At 32.6% G+C, this 22,420-nt stretch overlaps 3 protein-coding genes across 4 annotated transcripts; 1 reads left to right on the forward strand and 2 right to left on the reverse strand.

The window, feature by feature from the left end:
- On the forward strand, positions 1-1,268 carry LOC125215558 (heavy metal-associated isoprenylated plant protein 39-like). Its single transcript, XM_048117004.1, has 3 exons — positions 1-161; positions 530-605; positions 765-1,268. The coding sequence occupies exons 1-3, from the start codon at positions 153-155 to the stop codon at positions 1,067-1,069; spliced, it is 390 nt and encodes a 129-aa protein (XP_047972961.1). The 5' UTR covers positions 1-152; the 3' UTR covers positions 1,070-1,268.
- A 6,253-nt stretch (positions 1,269-7,521) lies between these two features.
- Positions 7,522-9,819, reverse strand: LOC125215090 (1-aminocyclopropane-1-carboxylate synthase-like). The gene is made up of 4 exons (XM_048116401.1): positions 9,515-9,819; positions 9,302-9,433; positions 9,051-9,211; positions 7,522-8,768 (listed from the first exon to the last, which is right to left on the reverse strand). Exons 1-4 carry the CDS (start codon positions 9,683-9,685, stop codon positions 7,781-7,783), a joined length of 1,452 nt encoding a protein of 483 aa, XP_047972358.1. The 5' UTR covers positions 9,686-9,819; the 3' UTR covers positions 7,522-7,780.
- Positions 9,820-18,651: 8,832 nt separating this feature from the next.
- LOC125212764 (DET1- and DDB1-associated protein 1) lies at positions 18,652-21,178 on the reverse strand. 2 transcript variants are annotated; one of them, XM_048113010.1, is made up of 4 exons: positions 20,954-21,178; positions 19,439-19,499; positions 18,997-19,058; positions 18,652-18,918 (listed from the first exon to the last, which is right to left on the reverse strand). In XM_048113010.1, exons 1-4 carry the CDS (start codon positions 21,026-21,028, stop codon positions 18,826-18,828), a joined length of 291 nt encoding a protein of 96 aa, XP_047968967.1. In that variant the 5' UTR covers positions 21,029-21,178; the 3' UTR covers positions 18,652-18,825. The 2 variants fall into 2 exon arrangements, with proteins under 2 accessions (XP_047968967.1, XP_047968969.1); XM_048113012.1 differs by having other exon boundaries at positions 18,652-18,912; positions 20,954-21,177.
- Between the last annotated feature and the right edge of the window lie 1,242 nt (positions 21,179-22,420).

Genomic DNA, 22,420 nt, shown 5'->3' on the forward strand with positions numbered 1-22,420 from the left:
CTCGCCTTCTCTCTCCTCACTAAACTAGCATATAAATCCATATCATTTCTGTTCTTTCATATTATTATACATACACTTCACCTTCTTCATTTCTACGAAATTTTCATTCTATAATTCCTAATATTATTTCACGTCCATATCAAGAATTCCCGATGACGAAGGTGAAAATCTCATTCATTTCCCTCCTCGATTCGGCCTTGTTTTCAAAGTTTATTGATGCACATTTATTTTATATATGTATCAGTATACTATTATAGCACGATTTTAACATACTTTTTTTTTCATTTTCCTTGCAAAACCAGCATACTATATAATATTATTATGTCACGATTGGAATCTCGATTACACTTGCTAACATATGAAATAGTGCCACATATATAGCTCATGCCGGCAAAAATTGATACAAATATATAGTCTTTTTTCATCCACTTTTTGTTGTTACTGTTTATAACAATCATAATTTTGTTGCTTTCTTGCTCTGTGAAATTACATTTGATTGGCAATTTATGGATCCTTTTTACCCCTGCAGAAAATGGTGTTAAAACTAGGAGTTCATGATGAAAAGGAGAAGAGGAAGGCCCTCAAATCAGTTTCTTCTCTTACAGGTAACCAATCAATCAGGACTCTTCACACTTGTACCAAATTCTTTTAAACATTTTTGCAAATTAAATTCAAATTTTAAAAGTAGGATGCTTTCAAATGTCAAAAAATTTGTATGTTTTAGATAATTTTTTAAAGCAATTTTGTGTTTGCAACATATGCAGGGATAGAGTCTCTGTCAATGGACATGAAGGAGAAGAAATTGACAGTAGTAGGAGTAGTGGATCCAATTGATATAGTTGGAAAATTGAAGAAACATTGCCTTGCAGAGCTTGTGACAGTGGGGCCCGCCAAGGAGGAGGAGAAGAAGAAGGATGAGCCTAAGAAAGATGAACCCAAAAAGGAGAAAACAGAGGCTGAGAAAATTGAAGAGCTTTTGGAGCTCTACAAGAAACATAATCCTTACTACACGCAGACTTACCGTGTTTACAGTGCTGAAGAAAATCCTAATGCTTGTGTTATTTCTTGAATTCATATGTCATAGTATATATATTCATCACATGATCACACAACAAAAATATTGTGATTTTGGTGTCGAGTATGATAATCCAGAGGGAATATAGAGAGTGCATAGAATAGAGAATTAATAAAGGATTTGGATGTATTAAGTAGAACTTTGTAGATGTACTATATTACAGTGTTATGAATTACAAAATGAGTTATACAAACACTTTTGCATAAGAAAATATGTGTTATACAAGGTAAGGATCATTCGTAATTAATCAAGATCAAACACACGAATCAATTTTCGCATTTCGATTTTTTTTAATCTTCTAACTTTTCAAAGTTTTCAAGTTCAAAAATTCTAGAGTTAACTCTATAGCGATATGTATCTAGGCCTGACCTGTCGACAAATAATGGAGAGTCTTGGAGATTTAAAAAAACAAAGCTCATAAGAATATCACCCCCAAGTATGATTACCTCTTACGCAGTTCTTAAAGTAGGAGTATTTCATAAGTGATATTCCCTCCGTCCCAATTTAATTTGTCTAACGAGATCATACTCCAGCTAAATAAAAAAACATGAATGGTTTCTTATATGATAACTGGCCGTGTTTGATTTTTCACATCAAATAAAAAATATGTATGGTTTTGTATAAATCTCGAGTGAACGAATATGTAAGTATATCGAATTAGGGGTGAGCATCTAAATTCCTATTTGTATTTTGCCTAATTCCGTCACATTCGAAAACTGAATATATGACGATAAATCCAAATTGAACTGGATTATCTGCAAATCCAAAATCCGATTTGAACCAGAAAACTAGAAATTTCATAAAATATCCAAAAGAAAACTAAAGTCATAAACTCATTTTTTCCTTGATCTTAAATAATACTCCCTCCGTCCCACGAGAATATGCATTTTCTAATTTTGGAAAGTCTTTTCTGGTGGGATTCATTCACCACTAATAATATTTTAATTACTTTTTGTATCTACCTCTCTCTTACTTTACTAATTTTACATTAAAACTCGTGCCAAACCCAAAATGCATATTGTTTTGAGACGGAGGGAATAGTGCGGGACAATGTATATCAACGAATATATCCAACTAGATAGTTACAATCAACAAATACAAATACATCAAATAATCATATTTTAGATATTTTTTGTTTTTAATATATCTAATCCAAAATTTTGAAATTAGACAAAAAATTCAATCCGATTTGAACCGAAGTCCATTAGAAATTTTAAATTTTGATTTAGTTTGGATTGAATATTCAAATTTAATGTATTTACCTCACGCCTATATAGAATATAAGGTGTAATTGAATTTGTGAAATTGAAATAGTCATTTTTGACTAGCTCTCAAAAGCTGTCGGTCCTCTAGTTGGAAATATAATCCTTAAAAACTTGTTTTAGTTGTTACATGTAAAATGCCACCAAGACTCCAACTTAACATCTTATATTTAACGATTCTTCTAGAAAAAATCTAGCGAAAAGTTTCCTAATCTGGTACAGTCGTGTTAAACTTTGTTTGCCACAGTTTTTGGGCAATTACTCAGAAAATCTACCCCACTTGTATCTATACCGCAGATTAATTTCGTTTCAATCAATGTAGCCAGTTGTCCATAGAGGTGGTTCGGTATGGTATACCGTATACCGTACTGAAAGTTACGGTATAACAAAACGGCATATCGATACTATATCGATTTTTTCGGTATACCAGAAATTCGGTATGGTAGTTTTTTATACCGTTATCATACCGTGTTTTCGGTATACCGTACTTTTTGCGATATACCAAAATGCAGTACAACATATCGTTATACCGAAAAAAAAATCTATTATACCTAAGATATTCGAAAAAACAATTCTAGTGTTCAACTACTTCAAAAAGTCCAAAACAATTAAACTTCACCACAATCAAATCTTGTTCACACAGTCATTCTCTTTAAATTTTAGTATAAATATAACATAAATATATATATATATATGGGGAACGTTAAGGTCTTACTACTTCCTTAGTGTTAAACATCAAACAGATCACAGCCGTTGGATCATTGGGTTGGATGGTTGTGATAAACTACATATTAGACTAAAATGTTAGTACATTATTAGTCAAGCTACATTATTATACTAAAATGCTACATTATTTGACTAAAACAGTACATTATTAGTTAAGTTACATTATTAGACTAATAATCTACATTATTAGATAACACGTGGCATTAATCTAACCGTTAGATCACAAGATCCAATGGATAACAAGTGTTTTGATTTTGAACAATATTTGCATGTTGAAAATGAATATATCACCCCTATATATGTGTGTTTATATATGTAATAACCAATCGGTATACCGGTATACCACGGTATACTGAAGCGTCGGTATATATATCGACGATTCGGTATGCCGGTATATACTGGCATACATACCGGTATATCGAAGATTCGGTATACCACAGTATAGGAAATCTAATACCGTTACTGTACCGAAAACTACAGTATACCAAAAAAATCGATATTTTCGATATTTTTTCGGTACGGTAAGTCCGGTATTTCGGTATAATTCCCCACCCCTAATCACAATAGCCAAGTAGTCTTGGTGGATGACAATGACGACCAGTACGAAACGAGTTACATGTTGGATACTAGTTCTCTAAGTGGAGCAGGATGGAGAGCCTTCTCGACTTCACATGCATTGTTGGAACAAGATTACTTAGTTTTTTAACTTGTTGATCTCTGCAAGTTTAAGTTTGTTTTCATTTATTGTTTCTTGAATCGCACGAACTCAAATCTAACTCTTTGTTTTTTCTTTCTCAAAGGTGTACATTGTGAGACACAATCCAGTCCAAGAAGGTACTCTTACTAATTCAATGTGTTTCATCCAAAAGCTATAATTTAATTGTTATTTTGTTTATTTCGAAGATTACAACATCCTCGTTGCTGACGAATCAATCAACGGAGAAGTACCTCTAGATTGTCGGTTGAAGTACTACGAGCTGTGTAACAGCCAAGGCACATTTTTGCATTCAATTGTTTTAGAGGATATTGGGATCAAGGTTGTTGTCAGGATGATTATCGACACACGCACATAGCCGATTGCATTAGAGGTATCACGGGTACGAGTGACGTCGTTGAAAAGTTGAAGGTGTGGGACGTGATTTTGACCAATTTTAAGTATTGGCATGATGGTGGCCTTCATACGAGCTCGTATAGCTCAGTTGGTCACCCTCCAACAAGCAGACGCAGTCGGCGAGGCGAAGAGGCTCGAAAGAGCCGAACTTTGGGTATACCACGGTATACCGAAGCGTCGGTATATATCGACGATTCGGTATGCCGGTATATACTGGCATATGTTGGAATCTATGCCAGTCAATGGACTTTGACCAATTGTAATTTCAACGAGACATTTAATTTTGTGAAATTAAATGATATAGCGTCGATCTATGTTCGGAGTAGATGACCGTGGTATATTCATTTTCTCAAATCCGATTCTCGGTGAGTGAGAAATAATGGATTAAAGTTGTGCAAAATTGCAAACTTAAATGAGCTATGAGAGAAGCTTAGGGAATAATTAAGAGAGTTAATTATCCCACATTGTAAGTTACAACCTTATTAAACTAGTATTTAATAAGAAGGATTATTACATGTAATAATTATAGTGGACTAAGATGGAGCCCACACGCGCGCGCCGCCCGCCCCGCCGCGAGCCCGTGTCCTTGTCCTTGTCCTTGTCCTTGGGCTCGACCCAAGGCTAGTGGGTCTAATTCTTTTTAGACCACCACCGTTTCCACATCAGCGAGCCAAGCGAGATGACACCTCGTCAGTATGACGCGGGAAGCCAACATGGCTGACACGTGATAGTCCACGTCATGATCGAATCTAGAAGCGTCTAGATTCAACCTTTCTAGCTCTGAGCTTGTAACGGCTCGTAACGCCCGACCGTTACAGCTCGTAACGGCTTGTAACGCCTCGTAACCGACGACCGTTACGGTCTGGCATTGATGACAGCCATCAAGTCTGCGTTGACCCCTACAGTGGACTGAGCCTATAAATAGGCTAGTCATTCTAGCATTCTACACACTGAAAACTAGAATCTGCATCATACACTCTTCTCTCTCTGCATTGTTTTTTCTGTCGAAAGCTCTGCCCTCTCCTCCATCCCGTTCGCCGGAGCTCTGCTGATAGCGGTGCTGCTTCACCAGAGACATAGCCGTTTTATCTTTGGGGACGAAACGCCAATCCGAAGAGCGCTACCGGGACGTATCTCGTCTTGCGGAAAAAGGCCTCCTCGGCTCGGCTAATTCTTTCACGGTCTATTTGTTTCGATCTTTTTTCAAGTTGTAATTTCAGTTTCCTTTGTATTTCTTCTTGGGTTGTATTACGTCCGGCTAGTTTATCTCTTGTAAATCCAGAAACCAGCAGCATATATATCGGTATATCGAAGATTCGGTATACCACGTACCATACCGAAAACTACGGTATACCGAAAAATTATTATTTTTCGGCGGTAAATCAATTATTCCTGTATTTCGGTATAATTCTCCATCTCTAGTCATCCATCGCCTGGCTGGATTAAGATTTTCAAGCTTAAGAAAATCGACTAATATTAGATTCGAATTAATTTTTAATACATTGGATATTTTGTTATTGGAAGTGTTTGAATGATTTTAATTTTAAATATGTGGTCATGATTTGGGATACAACTATATATTATCCGTATTCTTAATATCTATGTCATGTTCAGGCTTTTAATACCTGAATTGTTAGCACATCGTCTTATTATAAATGAGGCGCTTCAAATCTAACGTTGTTTTGCAAAAATAATACTCCATGAGGTGTTGTTTTGTGTGTTAAGTGGAAAAATAAATTAATATATTTATATTATTTTCAATAAAGAAAATATGACATCTTTTGTAGGACAAACTAAAAAGGAAAGTGTGATATCTACTATGAGACGGAGAGAGTAATAAGAGTAGAGATAAAATAAAATAAGTAAGATAATAATATATACACGATTCTCTTCTATATTATTCTCCCACTTATTTTACTTTCTCTTCACTTTAATTACTTATTATTATCTTTGCAAAATAATAGCAAAAAAAAAAAAGGTCACTTGTAATGGGATAGAAGGAGTATTCAGTAAAATACGCACTCACGCTATTTTTCGGTAATTCGATTTCTTTTGAAATTTATCCCACTAATCGGACTACACTTTATTAGCTCTTAGCCCATAACCCAATTAACCCAAATCATTCGCTTTCGCAATTACACAAGTACGACCAATGTCACATGGACTTTATTTATTTTGAGTCCTTTTAAGTTGGTGATTGATTTTTAATATTAAAATATTTATATACTAGAACGACGTCGCTTTGAATTTTAAATAAGTCTCACTTCTCTAACTTTTCTTTCTCTTTCACTATAACCTCTAATGACAAAAATTAAAATTCTGTCGGCATCCGGATCCACCCCAGTTTAACCGAGTCCAAGTTTGTTTTCATTGAAGCCAAGTTCGTCTTTGCATTCCCGACCAATTTCAAAGCGAAGTTGTTTTAATAGTATTTTTTATATTAATTGTTCGCAAATTCAGATGGAGCCAGTATATGGAAAGCCTTTCAGTATTGAATCTTTTAATGTAGGAATTCAATCTGTTTTCAGATAAATTTTCTGCTTTATAGTAGACCTAACACGGTGTTACACTACTACCTTTAATGGCCTTTGTTTGTTCGAAACGCTACTCTTAGCATTTTAGCAATGTGATATGTCGAGAGGCATCCCTCTAATTTCTATACACTCATTTATTACTGCTTTTGTATAAGGAAGTTTGGCGGATCAACTTCATCTACTTTGCCCGCTTTTCCTATCTAAGTTGTGATTTGGTTTTGCAATTTCTCAGAATTTTTGGGTCGATAATATATTTTATTGAGTTCGGTCGTTATCAGTGTTACAATTTATTGATGAATTTTGGATATTGACCTATGAAATTTTCGATCGATATCATATTCTTCTAACTAAGCTCGTCAAAGTAATGCACTATCTTAAAGTCCAGTCAACATTAGGCCACATGAAATCTTACAAAAAGTCAGCCAAGAAGGATAAAATGGCCTCTTGTAAAAGTCAAATTATGACTTAAGTATGATAAAATTCAAAACCAATGGAATACGACATGAAATATATTTTAAGAACATTTCCACTCTCTACACTAATTAAATTCCTTGACTTTTTTTTTTAATATATTGTCACACCAAGAAATTCAAAGAGCTGTTCTCTTGTGCGCATTGCTGTCTCATACTCGAATAGTCGAATTCATATTTATTCACTTCCCTTCAAGTTTATTTTAATAGTATATTGTAGTTTCTGTCAATAATGGACACACTTTCATCCGTGAGTGTTGTTAAAGATATTAAACCACAATAGAGCCGTAAACTAATGCAAAATTACTAAATTAGTTCAAAGAATTAAAATTAATAGAGGTCATTGCGTCAAAATAGACAAATTTACACTCAACTATACTTTCAAATTCAATTGTTTTGCTTTATTACATGGTTTCCATTGTTGGACAAACCAACTCTTACACACTATCATGACTATTCAAATTATGTAAACATTACATTCATCCCTCTCTGCATTAATTTCAACACAATTGAAGAGAGTATGAAATATCAATACATCTTAAAATTCATGTATTTAGAGACACAGTCAGGTCATTTAATTACTCACAACTCCAGTTTTTGAATTAAGTCCTGGCTCGAACAAGCGGCGACGCCATCGGCGAATGCGGCGACATCATGACAAGCTCATCCCGGCGGCGCCGGAACGACAAGCTGACCTCCAACTCCATCCTCCTCCTCCTCTGCTTCCTCGCCACCTCCTCCTCCCTCTTCCTCACCACAAATTTCCTTATCCTCTCCATCGCCACCTCCATCGTCTCGTCGTCCATATTCGCAAAGCACACGCGAAACCACCCCGGCTCCGAGCAATGGAACGCCGCCCCGGGCGACACATTCAGCTTCACCTCATTCACAATCAGCCGCCACAGCTCCAGCTCCGCCTCATACGTCGCCGCCTTCAGCAGCCGCCGCAGATCCATCCAGCAAAACAGCCCCGCATTCCCCTCCAAGTTCCAAATCCCCACCTGCCCCAGCCCCTCACACATGTCCGCGCGCCGCTTCCCGAGGCGGCGCGCGCTCTCGGCGAGGAACTCATCGACGAATTCCTCGTCCGACAGCATCGCCGCGATCAGGCGCTGCGTCTGCGTCGAGACGAGCCCGAAGCTCGACATCTTGCGCGCGCAGCTGACGACGGCGTCGTTGTAGGAGTAGACGACGCCGACGCGGAAGCCGGGGAAGCCGAGGTCCTTGGAGAGGCTGTAGACGATGTGGATGAGGTCGAGGTTGCAGTGGGGATTCTCCTGGACGATCTCGGCGATGCTGGTGAAGCCGGGCTGGCCGGAGACGGTGGCGGAGTAGATCTCGTCGCAGATCAGGTGGATGTTTTTGTCGGCGGTGAAGTCGAGGGATAGTTGCAAGGTTTGTCTGTCGATGACGGTGCCGAGTGGGTTGGAAGGGTTGTTGAGGAGTAGGCCTTTTACTCTTATGTTGGAGTCTTGAGCTTGCTTGTATGCGGCTTCGAGGGCGGCGCGTGTGATCTGGAAGGCGTCGCGGCTCTCGCACACGACCGGAACTAGTTTTACACCCGTGCGCCACGTCAGATCTCTGTCGTTTCTGCAAGATTTTTGAGTTTGACTTTGGTTAGTATATGCTGGACTTTGTCAATTTTTAATACGAGTGTGTATGGTTCTAGGAAATGTGAACCATAATAATAAGTTAAAATTTTTTTGGTAGTAAGTAGTAGTACTACTATATCATGTATGATTAGGTAGATTTGATTTATAATAAAATGACTAGGAAGAGACTTCCGTGGGCCCCGTTTCATGTGGAATTATTAGGAGAAAGTTGGTGCATTATTCATTATGATATGATGAAAATAAGGGAATGAATACTGACCCTGGATAATATGGAGTTGGGACTAATAATGCCTCGCCGCGATCGGCCAAGCAGAAGGCTAGTGTTTCTTGAGCTCCGGTGGCGCCGCCGCTCATCACGATGCGATCCGGGTCGAACCGGACTCTGTTGCCTCTCACTTTCTCCATGAATCTTGCTACAGCCTGTCAATAATAAGTAAAAGAAGGTGTAAGAATTCGATCTTTATCAAAGGATATGATAAAAATGGAATAGTAAAAGTGTAGTTTATATACATTTCTGAACTCCGGTAAGCCGTGATAATCTTGATAGATAGCAATATCTTTGAAATCAGCAGCTCCTTCTGCTGTGCAAATGGAGGCCTTGGGGTTGTTTTTTATCCATTCTTGGATTAGATCAAAGCAAAGCTGCAGAAATTGAAAATAAAAGATCAGTCTAAGATTTTGTGAATAATTTTCGTTAATTATTTTATTGTAAATGATTTTTACCTGATTTTCTGCTAGTCCCATTTGGATAACACCATGAGGGTTTTCGGTGGGGTGGTAAGGATTGCTGTCGTACGCCTTCCATCCATCGAAGTAAGGCGAGTTTTCGCCATGTCCGTCGTTGGTTGCGATCTTGGACAGAAGCTGGCCTTGGTTTCTTGACTTGAACTCCATTTTTGAGGTTGAAATTGTTTGATTTTTTTGTGGAAGAAAAGATGAAAGAATCACAAAAAATTAAGGAATAAAAGAATTGAAAGAATGAAGGTGTAGTTAGCTAGAGAAGATGTTGAATTATGAGATTAGTGTGTTGATGATGAAGTGAAGAATATGAGCTCATATTTATAGAGTTTAGAATACTGTAGCATGAGAAGGTACTAAGAGGGGACCATTTTGACATGACTGAACCTTCCTACCCACCTCCAAATTAAGAAAAGAAATTTAAATAATGGAGAATTCTTTATTCGACTTGAATTTCTTTTACTTTTCGATTAAAAAAAAGCATTTTAAAAGTGTAACAGCCAATAGGCGGCTTCTTTGAAGTTAAAATTAGCTTTGACACATATTTTTATCACACAATTCTTACGGGAATAATGGACGTGAATTAATTTGACTCTATTCATTCAACCTTCAAGAGAGACCTTAAAAATGTCAAAAGCCATCATCCCGAAAATTAGGTAATTGTTAGACTATTTTGGCAAAGTTTTGAAAGTTTAAAATTCCTAGATGAGTCATATCTATTATCACTACCAATTATGTATACTAAAAAAACGTTAAAATAAAATAACTTTATTTATGATGATATAATATATGTAGTAGTAATATTTTTCATGGAATTACCATGAAACTTATTTTACGGGAGTGAAAGTGATGTGGAAGTTGAAATCTTAAACCTTGTTATTTGAATAATGAAATACTACTATTAAGAAAGTGATGGAAGTTGAAAATCTTAGTGAATTTAGGTAATCTATGTTGTCATGTTGAGCCAATTAAATTGCATAATTTGTAATGTAAATCCTACACAGTTCAGCTAGATCATAACTTTTTATTTATTTTATAATTAAGTTTTACTAATATGATTGAGACATACACGGGTTTCACTAGGAGTGTATACGCGGCACGAAAGGTAAGTACCATGTCATATGTCTCTGGTCCCAACCATTAAATCTAGTGGGGTTTATTACATTAATTTCCACCAAAATCATTGCAATTTATGGAAGATGTATAACTATTCAGTTTTAGGCTTTAATGAATGTAATAGTCCAGATTCAGCTGTTGCAAGCCAATAATATCAAACATGTTGATTGTGTTTAGCTAAAATAGGTGCAACGTGTGTGATTGTAGTTGAAGTGTCTGTTACATGCGCGTAACATAGTGTGTGATTTGTAGTTATAGTGTTTGTTACAATTTCAAAATTATTGTTCTATTGTAGTCCCTAAAATGGTAGAATTGTAAGAGCTCAATTAGTATGAGCTGAATTGATGAAGGGATGATTAAAGTTAGTATTGATTGATTGATTGATTTCTATGTTTTTTGATAGGTAAATTAAAAATAAAATAGAATAACAGTTTATATTTTAATTTAATTTAAATTTTTTTATTAAATACTCATAAATTATTATTGATCTATTGTCTGCAATTACTTGTCTCACTTTGATTCGAATCTCACCAATTTCTTCATGATGCTGTTATAGATCAAACTTGAGAGCTCATCATAAAAGTCTGTTAGAAAATAGAGCATATTTAATCTATTAATCCCATATTAATTGCTTTTACAGCCCATGTGGGTGGGTACTGATTTCGTAATACATGTGTTATACAACACTCAAATTAAAATATAACAAATTGAAAATATCATAGATTATAATAAATAAAAATAATAAAATAAAAATTTTATTTAAAATCATTATAGAAATAAAAAAAAGTATAGCAAATTTAAGTATAAGTTATATATACTCCATGATTTGCCATCTTTCTTGATTTAATTATAAGTTATCGTGTATCCGTGTGTGAACGGGAGTTTTATCTAATAAGCAATTTTTTCCACTATATAATTAAGTTCTATGGTTGTTACAAAAATTACAGTATGTAACTATATATAATTTGTCATCTTCCTTGAATTTATAAGTTAATTTCATATATTCGTGTGTGAACGAGTGTTTTATCTAATAAGCAATTTTTTGTGCTTTATAAGCTCCATAGTTGTTTAAAAAAATACAGTATATATTAATTATATCAACTATATATTTATATTATATTCCACCATAGATATCAAATGACACGTAACTGATTCACATCATATAATCTAAATATTCATTTTAAATCAATACATAACAATCAATTACGTACTGTAAAATAAAAAATTTGAGATGTACACACCTTATTTAAAATAAATAATTTAACAAACTTAAATTAAGAGGAATTATAACATGACAGGTGAGGTATGAAATGGGGCATGTGGTAATGGGATGAATCCTCTTCAACGTGTAAAAATACAATAAGTTTCATATGAATCCTCCCCACTTCTTTGTGTAATTTCCAGTGGGCCATAACAATTTTTTTACCGAGCTATTAAAAACTACTCATTTTTTGCAACATTTCTTGAATTTAAACACTAATTACAAGTTGTCGTTTCTGTTATTTCTGTTACCAGCACAGAAATTGTTAAAAATAAAATAGAAGAAACTCATCTTAAAAGACTAATTTACTAGAAAAAAGAATTTATTTAGTCTATAAACTCCAAAATACAGTATGTAACATCGAATCCTCTCAGGGTCAACGTCCTTGTTAGTCAAGACTGATTCTTTGTCAGACCACCACTCCAAATTCTAATTGGTCACAATGGGTTCTTTCGGACCATCACTTCAATTCGACTCTGAAATGTACACATTGGTCACGGTTGTCTTCCACAGGCCAGAGCTATGAGTTATTTCGGCTCTAATAAAAGTATCAATACTACGAATCGAACTTGGAAATTCATTCCAAAAGACTAGTCTATTAGAATAGAGATTATTGACATTGAGCTGTAACATAAACACATATATGTTGAATTAATTCAATTGGTATTAATTAATTGATCTAATGACAACTTAGGGGCTTCTTGGTACGATGGAATGAAATGTGATTCCTATTTCCATTCTAGTCATTTGCTTAGTGTGATGGAATGAATGAGTGAATTGATGAAAATGTAAAGGAAATCCAAAGAAATTAACATTTCATTTCTATCTTCGTTCCATTCCAACCTCCATTCCATTCCACCCTCATTTCATTCTATCATACCAAGCATGGCTTAATCTTTTTAGTTGATGTATAGCTATTTGCGAAATATTACTAATTTACTTATATTTATGAATAGGCATTTATATGTGAGTGTAAATATGGTAAGGGATCAATATAACTCTCTTTTAAGAAAAACAAACATTACACTACTTTGATTGATTTACATAATACATTTATAGCAGTTGTTGAACATTTTTGGTTGGGTAGATATATTGATATCATTACACAACAACTATAATTAGTAAATTAAAAAATCACTATTTAATTACCATAGTTAGGCTACTTTACATCTACTTTTGTAGGGGTAAAGATAAATTAACAAAAATTGTATATATAAAATGCCCTCAAATTTTAAAGCAGTTTTTATTTAAATCGGTTATCTCATTAGCTATTATTTCAGTACTAAATTGCCCTTTTATTAGATTTGTAAAGTCAAATCACTATTAAATTACAAAACTTATATATAGTACGAAATTATAAACAATCATGGGAATTAAAACGTCCCATTATTTAGGCATTCATAAATAGAATTTCTTCACTTAGTAAAATTTTTATCTTACTAATATTATCATTTAAAATTTGGAAGTAATACCGTTAAATTTCTTAAATTTATATCTAACTATTATCATTTTAATTTGCTATATCATATCTAATTTCTTATACTATATCGTATCTAATTTTATTTCATAATTTTCGCGAGAAAATTTAGAGGATAAAAGAATGATTATTCATCAATAAGTTATTCCATATTAAAGATAAATTAATAATGACAATGATGATAATAATAAATAACTGAACAAGAATAACTATTATTATTTTTAAATTATGTTTTTGCTATTATATACTGTAATACTAATTTCGTAAAGGTTATGGGTGAAGATATAGATATACAAGAAAATCGACTTAATTATCATCGGTTAGTTAGGCGATAATGCTAAAAAAATAAGTATTATATATAAATGTAGTCATTTTTTAATTTACAATTCGAGAAATATTTGAAAATTAAATAAATGTACGCATACTATAGTCATTTTTTGCATGAAGATGTAGAATATAAAAAGATTAACTTAATGATCATTGATTAATTGGGTGGTATCACTAAGAAAATTTAAGTTTAAATTATAGTAACAATTATCAATTTAATTGTTATAATTATTTATAATTAAACAATTAGACTCAAATAACTATTGTCAGTATAACTGTTATATGTCATAGCTAATTTTATTTTATGAATTTTGTGTGAAGCTGTGAAGTATACAAGGAAATTGACGTAATGATCAACAATTAGTTGGGTGATAACATTGAGAAAGTAACTTTATATACATGTAGTTTATTATTTATAATTCTAAAAATTATTTAATAATAAAGATTTGAACGAGAATGATTATTATCAATTTAAATTAATTTTTAGTATTACTCTATGTCATATCTAATTTCGTTTCAAGAATTTTACATGAAAATGTATAGTATACTAGGAAATTGACTTAATGATAGTCATTTAGTTAAATGACAATATTAAGTGAGTAACTATACGTTCATGTAGTCACTTTTATAGTTTATAATCAATACTTTATTAAAAAATAATTGGATGCGAATGAAAATTTATATTTAAAATTATTTTTTATTTTGTACAATACACCGTATTTAATTTATTTTTAGATTTTGTGTGAAGATGTAGAGTATAAAAAGAAATCGGCTTAATAAGCATCAAGTATTTGAGTGATAGTACTAACAAACAAAGTACTCGTATATGTACATGCAATTAATTTTATAATTTACAATCTTAAGAATTAATTAAGAATAAAATAATTAGATATAGATGACTATTATCAATTTATTTTATTTTTCACTATTATCAATTAATTTCATGTATTTTAGAGTATAAAGTGAACGCTTAATGATCATTAGTTTTGGATTATCATCGATCAACTTAATCGAATTGGCACTGAGAAATTAGGTACCAGTACTAAATAATAAATGTAGTCTTTCTTATAATTTACAATCATAAGATTTTTCAAAAATAAAAAATAATTAGACAAAATGATTATTATCAACTTATTTTATTTTTTCCTATTACATATCATATCTAATTTCATTTCACGATTTTTGCGTGAATAAAAGCGACTTAATAATCATCAATTAGTTGGATGATATTAGCAATGGAAAATTAAGTATACATACATGTAGTCATTTTTATAATTTACACTCTTAAGATTTATTTAAAAATAAAATAATTGGAAGCGAATGACTATTATCAATTTAATTTGTTTTTTCACCATCATGGAGTATGTCATGTTTAAGTTCGTTTCATGATTTTTGCGTGAAGAAGGTGCAGAGTATACAATTAAATCGAATTAATGATCATCAATTAGTTGTGTGATCACTCATAAATTAAATATATACGCATGTAGTCATTTTTATATTTTACAATCTTAAGATTTACTGAAAAATAAAATAATTGGACGAAAATGACTATTATCACTTAAAAAAAAATTCACTATTATATTTAATATTTAATTTTGTTTCATGATTTTTATGTGAAGATGTAGTATATGCAATGAAATCGACTTAGTGATCATCAACTAATTAGATTATACTAATAATGAGAAATTAATTAGTAGTAGCATATGTACATATATTATTTTATAATTTACAATCTTAAGGTTTGTTTAAAAATAAAATATGAATAACTATTACTCATTTTAAGTTATTTTCTACTATTGTATACTCTCTATTTAGTTGTGTATCATAAATTTTTATTGGAGATATAGAGCATACAAGTAAATCGATTAATAATCATAATTAGTTAGTTGGGGATAGCAATGAGAAAAATATATATGCATTAGTCAATTTTATAATAATTTAATTATAACAATTATTTAATAATAAAATAAATAATTTTTTACTAGTATTGTGTAACATATTTAATTTTGTATCATAAAATATAGAGATAATGAGGAAACTGTTGTATAATGAATAATAAATAATTAAAAAGACCATGTATACTGAAAAAAGGAAGCAGAAAATTAATTTTGTTGCCTACACCCTTCATGTAAATTAAGCAATTATATTAATCTCTAGATACAATGAGGAAGACATATTAATCTTTTCCTAAATCACTATATATTCAGATTGGAAACTTATACTTTCTTAAATGGTCATGTTAGGATAAATAAGTAATATATCAAATTCATAAGTCATTATAAATTTATTACAATGTAAAATACCTAAAATATCCTATTTTGTATATACAATTTTTGTTAATTTATCATCACTCCTTTTGTAGACCAGAACTAAGACTATTATCCAATAATAAATATTTTCCTTTGCCCTACTCAAGATACCAGAAATAAGGTTATCATCCAACAATAAATATTTTCCTTTCAAGATGTTCACATTAATAGACGTAAATAGACAAAAAAGAGACAATTGAATATTTTATTGAAGAGAGAGAAAAAATAGAGATTTATTTTCAATAGATATCTTGAATGAGACAAACTATAAAGGAAATGTGCACATTTTGAATGAGACGAAGGGAATACTAATATTCCCTCCTTCCCTAAAGAGTGTGCACTATTTTCATTTTTGTCCGTCCCTAAAGAATATGAACATTCCAATTTTTTAAAAAAATTTCTCTCTAATGAGGTGAGACTCATTCTCCGTTAACAATACTTTCTTCACTTATAAGTTCATGTGTCAGAGACAAGTTTTTTTTATTAATTTTTTATTTCAGATTTGTTTCGTCACTTATATGCAAAAAATAATATGCTTATTTATTTCTTTTATAATATGATGAGATAGGCTGTTTTTAAATGACATTATATGTTTGTTAGAATCACTATACAGTCTTATATGCCATACATCTTAATTTAAATACAAATATTTGTGGTCCTAACTACCTAGCTAGTTCCTTTTATACACTACTATCTGTTTTATATTGTCAATCAATAAGATATGTATCCACCATTATATTAAATATCTATTATTATTATTATTATTATTATTATTATTATTATTATTAAAGAACGCGTTATGGTGGATCCGGATCAGAATTATTTGGCTTCATATATTATCGCACTACCACTAGACCCACTCCTCACACACTAAATGCTCCTATGACCTATCTAGTACTAGTATTTATTTTGGGATATCCACTACTAAATATTTTATTTATTTTTTATTATTTTATACATAAAATATACATTTGACTAATTTTATTTTAATCATATTTTATTATAACATAAAAATTGTAAGATGGAGTACTATACTTCATTAATTTTTTCACCTAATTTCCTTTATAATTATAAAAATATGTACCAGATAAATATGAGACATTACGGTTGTATATATCTGGACACTACAGACCAAACTCAAATAAAATTTATCAACTTCAATTAATGTTACTTTGTTCTCAACCTGTTGTCGCATGTGTACGTTCTCACAGGCAGGCATCTACTATAATTTAATTCGGCGCATGATTTTACAAATTAAATTCAAAAACTTTGATCATCGTTCCTTCGGTAATCATCATATTATGTATATAATATGCACATTATATAATGAATTATAAAAAAGAAATCGATCTATAACTAAATTAGTGCGAACTTATTCACATAAAATAAAATTATAATCCACACAGAAACTGAATCATTGATCTTTAAATCAAAGAGTGTAAAGCAAAAGCTTTGGTTAGATTGAAGCCACAGATTAGGAGAAGGGCACTGTAAAATACTCCCTCAGCAGTCAGCACCATTAAATGTCACAAAATATTTCTTTACCTACAAGGGCATTGTAAAATATTTCTTCACTATTTTCAGGATATGGACTCCATATTCATTAACTCATTCTACTCATAATTATTAGATTTTTAGCAATAGTGCCCTTAACTCAGCCCTAAATATCTACATTTTCTCATTTTCCCCCTACCACTGTCAGCATTTCAAATTCCAGCCCTAACACCTGCAATAGCATCCGCTCCGAAGTCGCCCTAAAATCCATCCCAACATATTTTACCATTTTAATCTTTTTTTTGCTAAACGGTGATGAAAGGAGAAATATGGTATTTATAGAGTAGAAAATCTGAATAATTTTTAAAAAATATCAAATCTGAGGTGGAATCCACGGCGGACCACCCCTGCAATAGCCACCGATCAATCGCTGTCCCAGAAAACCGAGACCAGGCAACAGTCGATCCCTAGGTCGGCCGCCACGTCTAATTTTTTTGCGGTCGCGTGCAATAGCGTCAGATAAACTTGCCGAGTGCAGCGGTCAGGTTTATCGGAGCTATTGTGAGTGCTCTTATAAAATTAACGTAATACTATAAAAGTAAAACTCACATTTACTAACTTTTTATTCCAAATTTTCTTTAACAAGTCAAACAATTCCTTAAAATCCGCCGAAGTCATTGTATATCATCTATTGGGGAGCAAGGGGAATACTTAGTATCGATTTATTTTATTATCTTATGAATGTCCCCTCGTAGCAAAGCTCATCTTTGGTTCCCTTCAAGGGTTAATTACTATTAAGTGACGTTTGATTTTATGGACGAGGCAAATAAAAGTGATAAAAGTCAAAGAAGGATTAGCTTATTTGCGTCATTTAGTGTTTTTTAAGATTAAATAATGATTGTGTATAGTAAATTTGAAAATTATGACTAGAATGCTTTTGTTTCCAGTTGTGCAAAAAATTAAGATTTTCATTCTACATAACCGTCAGGATTGAATTCGATTTTACAATCAGATGCATGTAAACACAAAAGCTATATTATTATATAGGTTTGCTTTTTTAATCCAAAATCAGTCAAGCATTCCCATTGTCCAAATTAAACAAATTTTCATACACAACCAATCTTTTACTTGATCGAAATGTAGAATAAAGTAATACTAATATATAAATTTATAAAATACTCAAAATATACACCCTTTGCAGGCTTATGCAAGTATACAACAAGCAAACATGGTTATGAGCTTTTCAGCGCACACCTACTCTATATTAGCGCCTGCAGGGACTGATATATTCACAATTTTTGTGAAGCTCACATTAGACATTATCAGAAGCCGAAGCCCTAGGAAGCTTCGATGCGCGCTCCGGCATCGGATTATCGGACAATGCTCTCTTTGCACTCATCTGCAGCTACAAATCATGAGATAGATTAATATGACTTGAGGATTTTCAGTTGGTATGAGGGAAAACGTTATGATAGGTGCTAACCTTCTCTTCGGTCTGTTGATAGAAGTGCCTCAGAAGAATATTTTTCGCCTCTGGGACTATAACTGAGATATCAGAAAAGTAAACGCGTGAAACTTGGTCAAGACCATCAAGCAAGATCTCTTGTGACAATCCAACTCACACAATGATTTTCACATCAGAGAATACGATGATTATAGATGTGATATAGGCAAAATGATTTCGGTTTCAGGGTTTAGTTATGTTGTAGATGCTATTTATCATTATCAATTCTCGTTTGTCATTGATCAGATTTTCACATATATTCCAATAATCCAACGTCTTTCTCTTCATTGAGATGCATATGAAGTTAATGCTGAAAACCATATTTCTAACTGTAGCAGATGAGCATGTTTCATCAAACTGATAATGAGCAGAGAAACGTTGATGGAGAATAAATTAAACGAAGAAATAGAGCTTATGTTACCCTGATCAGGTGGAGAGAGGGTGCGGTCATGAGTAGGATTATAGGTAACAGGTGTCATTTTCTGAAAGATACCAAGCGATACAGCGTCAGGATGTGAAACAGCAGTCAGCAACCATTATGTTCTTATCAAAACTTGCAACAAACAAAAGATGAATCCATATAGATCTCCAAATATAACAACTACAAAACAAATGTTCTCTCATTCCTGATAGATCAGTATAGTTTTTGAAATAAATCTAGAATCAAATTAGCTAATGAGGTAGGCAGGTCCACTAGAACTCACGTGTTTAAGATTCAGTGTTTTAGTGGTAACAATAGGTATTACTCCGTACATTATTGTTCATTAACGCAGATAACGACAAAAATGCTAAGGCCTAAGGGAGTGCAACTGTACAAAGGCTTTTCATTTTGTGAAGGTAACCACTCCATAATTTCCTATCTTTTATTGCTGTCCACTACTTAAAGTTTAATTGCTTCAAGCATCGTGACATGTATCTGTTTTTCTACTCATAATAGGCGATAAAGTCCTTTAATTGTTTCAAGCATCTTGAGTCTTGACATGCATATATCTGTTGGTCCGATATGTATGGCATCACATAAGCAAACACAAGAATCTCAGAAAAGTAGGAACAGCATAAGAGTGGTGGCAAAGCACAAGGCACAATGTGCTTGCATTTACTCTCTTAATATGACAAAGAGGCAACTCCGGCATTTTATAAATGACAGAAACATCATTTATGGAGCCTAACAAGCCAGCTATTGTTTTTCTCCTTCGTGCCAACGGAATTATTTTTAGAATTCCATCATTGAATTCTTTAGTTAGAGGGATGTAGATACCAATAAAGGTGAAGGCGTTTAACATATCAATTAAGTCTGGAGCAACCATTTGCTCACAAATGAAGTGCAATGCAGCAACAGGGCTTTGTAAACTCCGTTACATCCAAAACTAGACGTGTTAATTGTACACGTGTCATTCCCCTTATATAGATACGGCTACTGATACTCGTTACACAACAAAATATAGTACTATCCCTTACAGAGCCACAGAGATTCAATACATAACACCCTAAAACACAACCAACTGCTTCAAATAAACAGAGAAAATCACTGAGTGGAGTTCAAATTTCGCCTGAAATTTTCATAACAATCTAATGGCTATAAGTAAAAGGAAATGTAAGGAACAACCTTAGCTGATTACCATTCACTAATTATAGTTATAATTTTAAAAATTTGAAAATCAATTCTCTTCTACCACATAAAACACAATCCCTATTTCGAGAAAGCACAACTTCCCATCCCATCTTAATCCATGAATTTCTCCCACAACTGATTATTCCTAAAGCATTGTCATTGAGCCCTAATATAAAATCACACAAAATCCCCAACCAAACTTTCTACTTCTAACGAATGGGGTGACTTGAAAAGGCCAGATCTCGGAAGAGTTGTTCAAAGAGGGAAATGGGCGTGCAGAAACGCAATAAAAATGCAAGCTTGATGGAGAAATAGAGTGCATACCGATGGGTTGGAGGGATCATTGGACTTGAACTGGCTGAAGTTGTGAGGGTCGAGAGAGGGCCAGCTTCCGAGCATTGAATCATCAGCAGAATTATCAATGAGAATTGGAAATTTGGAAGAAAGGGAATTAGGCAACACTAGAGGGCGATCGAGCTGACATCAACATAACAAAAGCACACCAATTCATCCTATTTATTTTCCAAGCGTTTGGATTGTGAAAATGCAGATACCTCTTCTTGTAATAAGGATTTTAATGATTTTGCTTTTATTAAGTTAATAATTAACGTAATAGCAGTCGTAATAATTTGGTTGCTTTTTTTATGTAAAGATCGTGATGTTTGAATTAAATCATCATCAATATAAGAATTAAATTAAACACTGAACTTAAAAAATAGTCAATACACTATGCGTTTATCTCGCCAATGAACCCTGGACTTTTAAAATATTCCCAGACAACCCTGGACTAAGCGTTTATCTTAAAAATATTCATTTTTTACTGTTTCGTGACGAAAATACCATTTTGGGAGTTTGAAAAATTTGGTCTTTTTACATTTCAAATCTGATATTATTTTAGTAATGTACTAAATCTGGTATTATTTCATAATTATCATTCTTCTTCCCTTTTGTCATCCTTCACTTGTTTCTTTGTTTCAATTTATTTTAATTATTTTATCCGTATAAATCACGATGTATGCTCAAAATGAAGTATACTAGTGTAATAAAAAATAAAGTTATTTTAGTAAGTCAAAGTTATTTTAAATATCACCAAAATATATCTCTTTATTATTTTTTCAAATTTTATTGAAATGGTCATAATTTAACTTACGGAATGTTGTTAGAATCCAATTTTGATAATTTTATTATTACCAATGCCACTAGTGGCTTGTGAGTTGTGACCCTTACAATAATTCATTTTTGAAAATTTTAAAAAATTAAATATTAGTATAAAATATTCAATTTTATATATAGAGATAGTCAATACTTTTTTCTGTCTGCAATAATTGTTTATGAAACCTTTTAAAAAGAGTTTCAATATCATATTTTGAAAATTTCTCGCTTGCAAGATTGATTCTTTCCTTTTAACCATCAGATTCTGAATTGAAATGGAATACTACTATTATATAGACTCTAGAGTATTTGATGTTGACTATTTAACAATATTCCTTAAATTTGGAATATTTTTTTCAATGATATATTATCAGAATTTTAAATATTAACAATATCTTGATTATATAGGACATGATGATTGCCGATTCTATCTATAAAATGATCAATTTTCATGTATATATATATATATAGAGGAGTGAACTACATAAATAGTACCTAATCTTTCACTTTCGCATGCAAATGGTACCTGATCTTTATTTTATACAGTATCATTTTTGGTACCCGGTACGCCCCAAACCTAACCGCCAATTCATTATCTTCCTGGCTATTCCAACATCTCGTTCCTTCGCACACTAGAAA

Source organism: Salvia hispanica, chromosome 3 (genome assembly GCF_023119035.1).
Source record: "Salvia hispanica cultivar TCC Black 2014 chromosome 3, UniMelb_Shisp_WGS_1.0, whole genome shotgun sequence".
Taxonomy (NCBI): Eukaryota; Viridiplantae; Streptophyta; class Magnoliopsida; order Lamiales; family Lamiaceae; genus Salvia; species Salvia hispanica.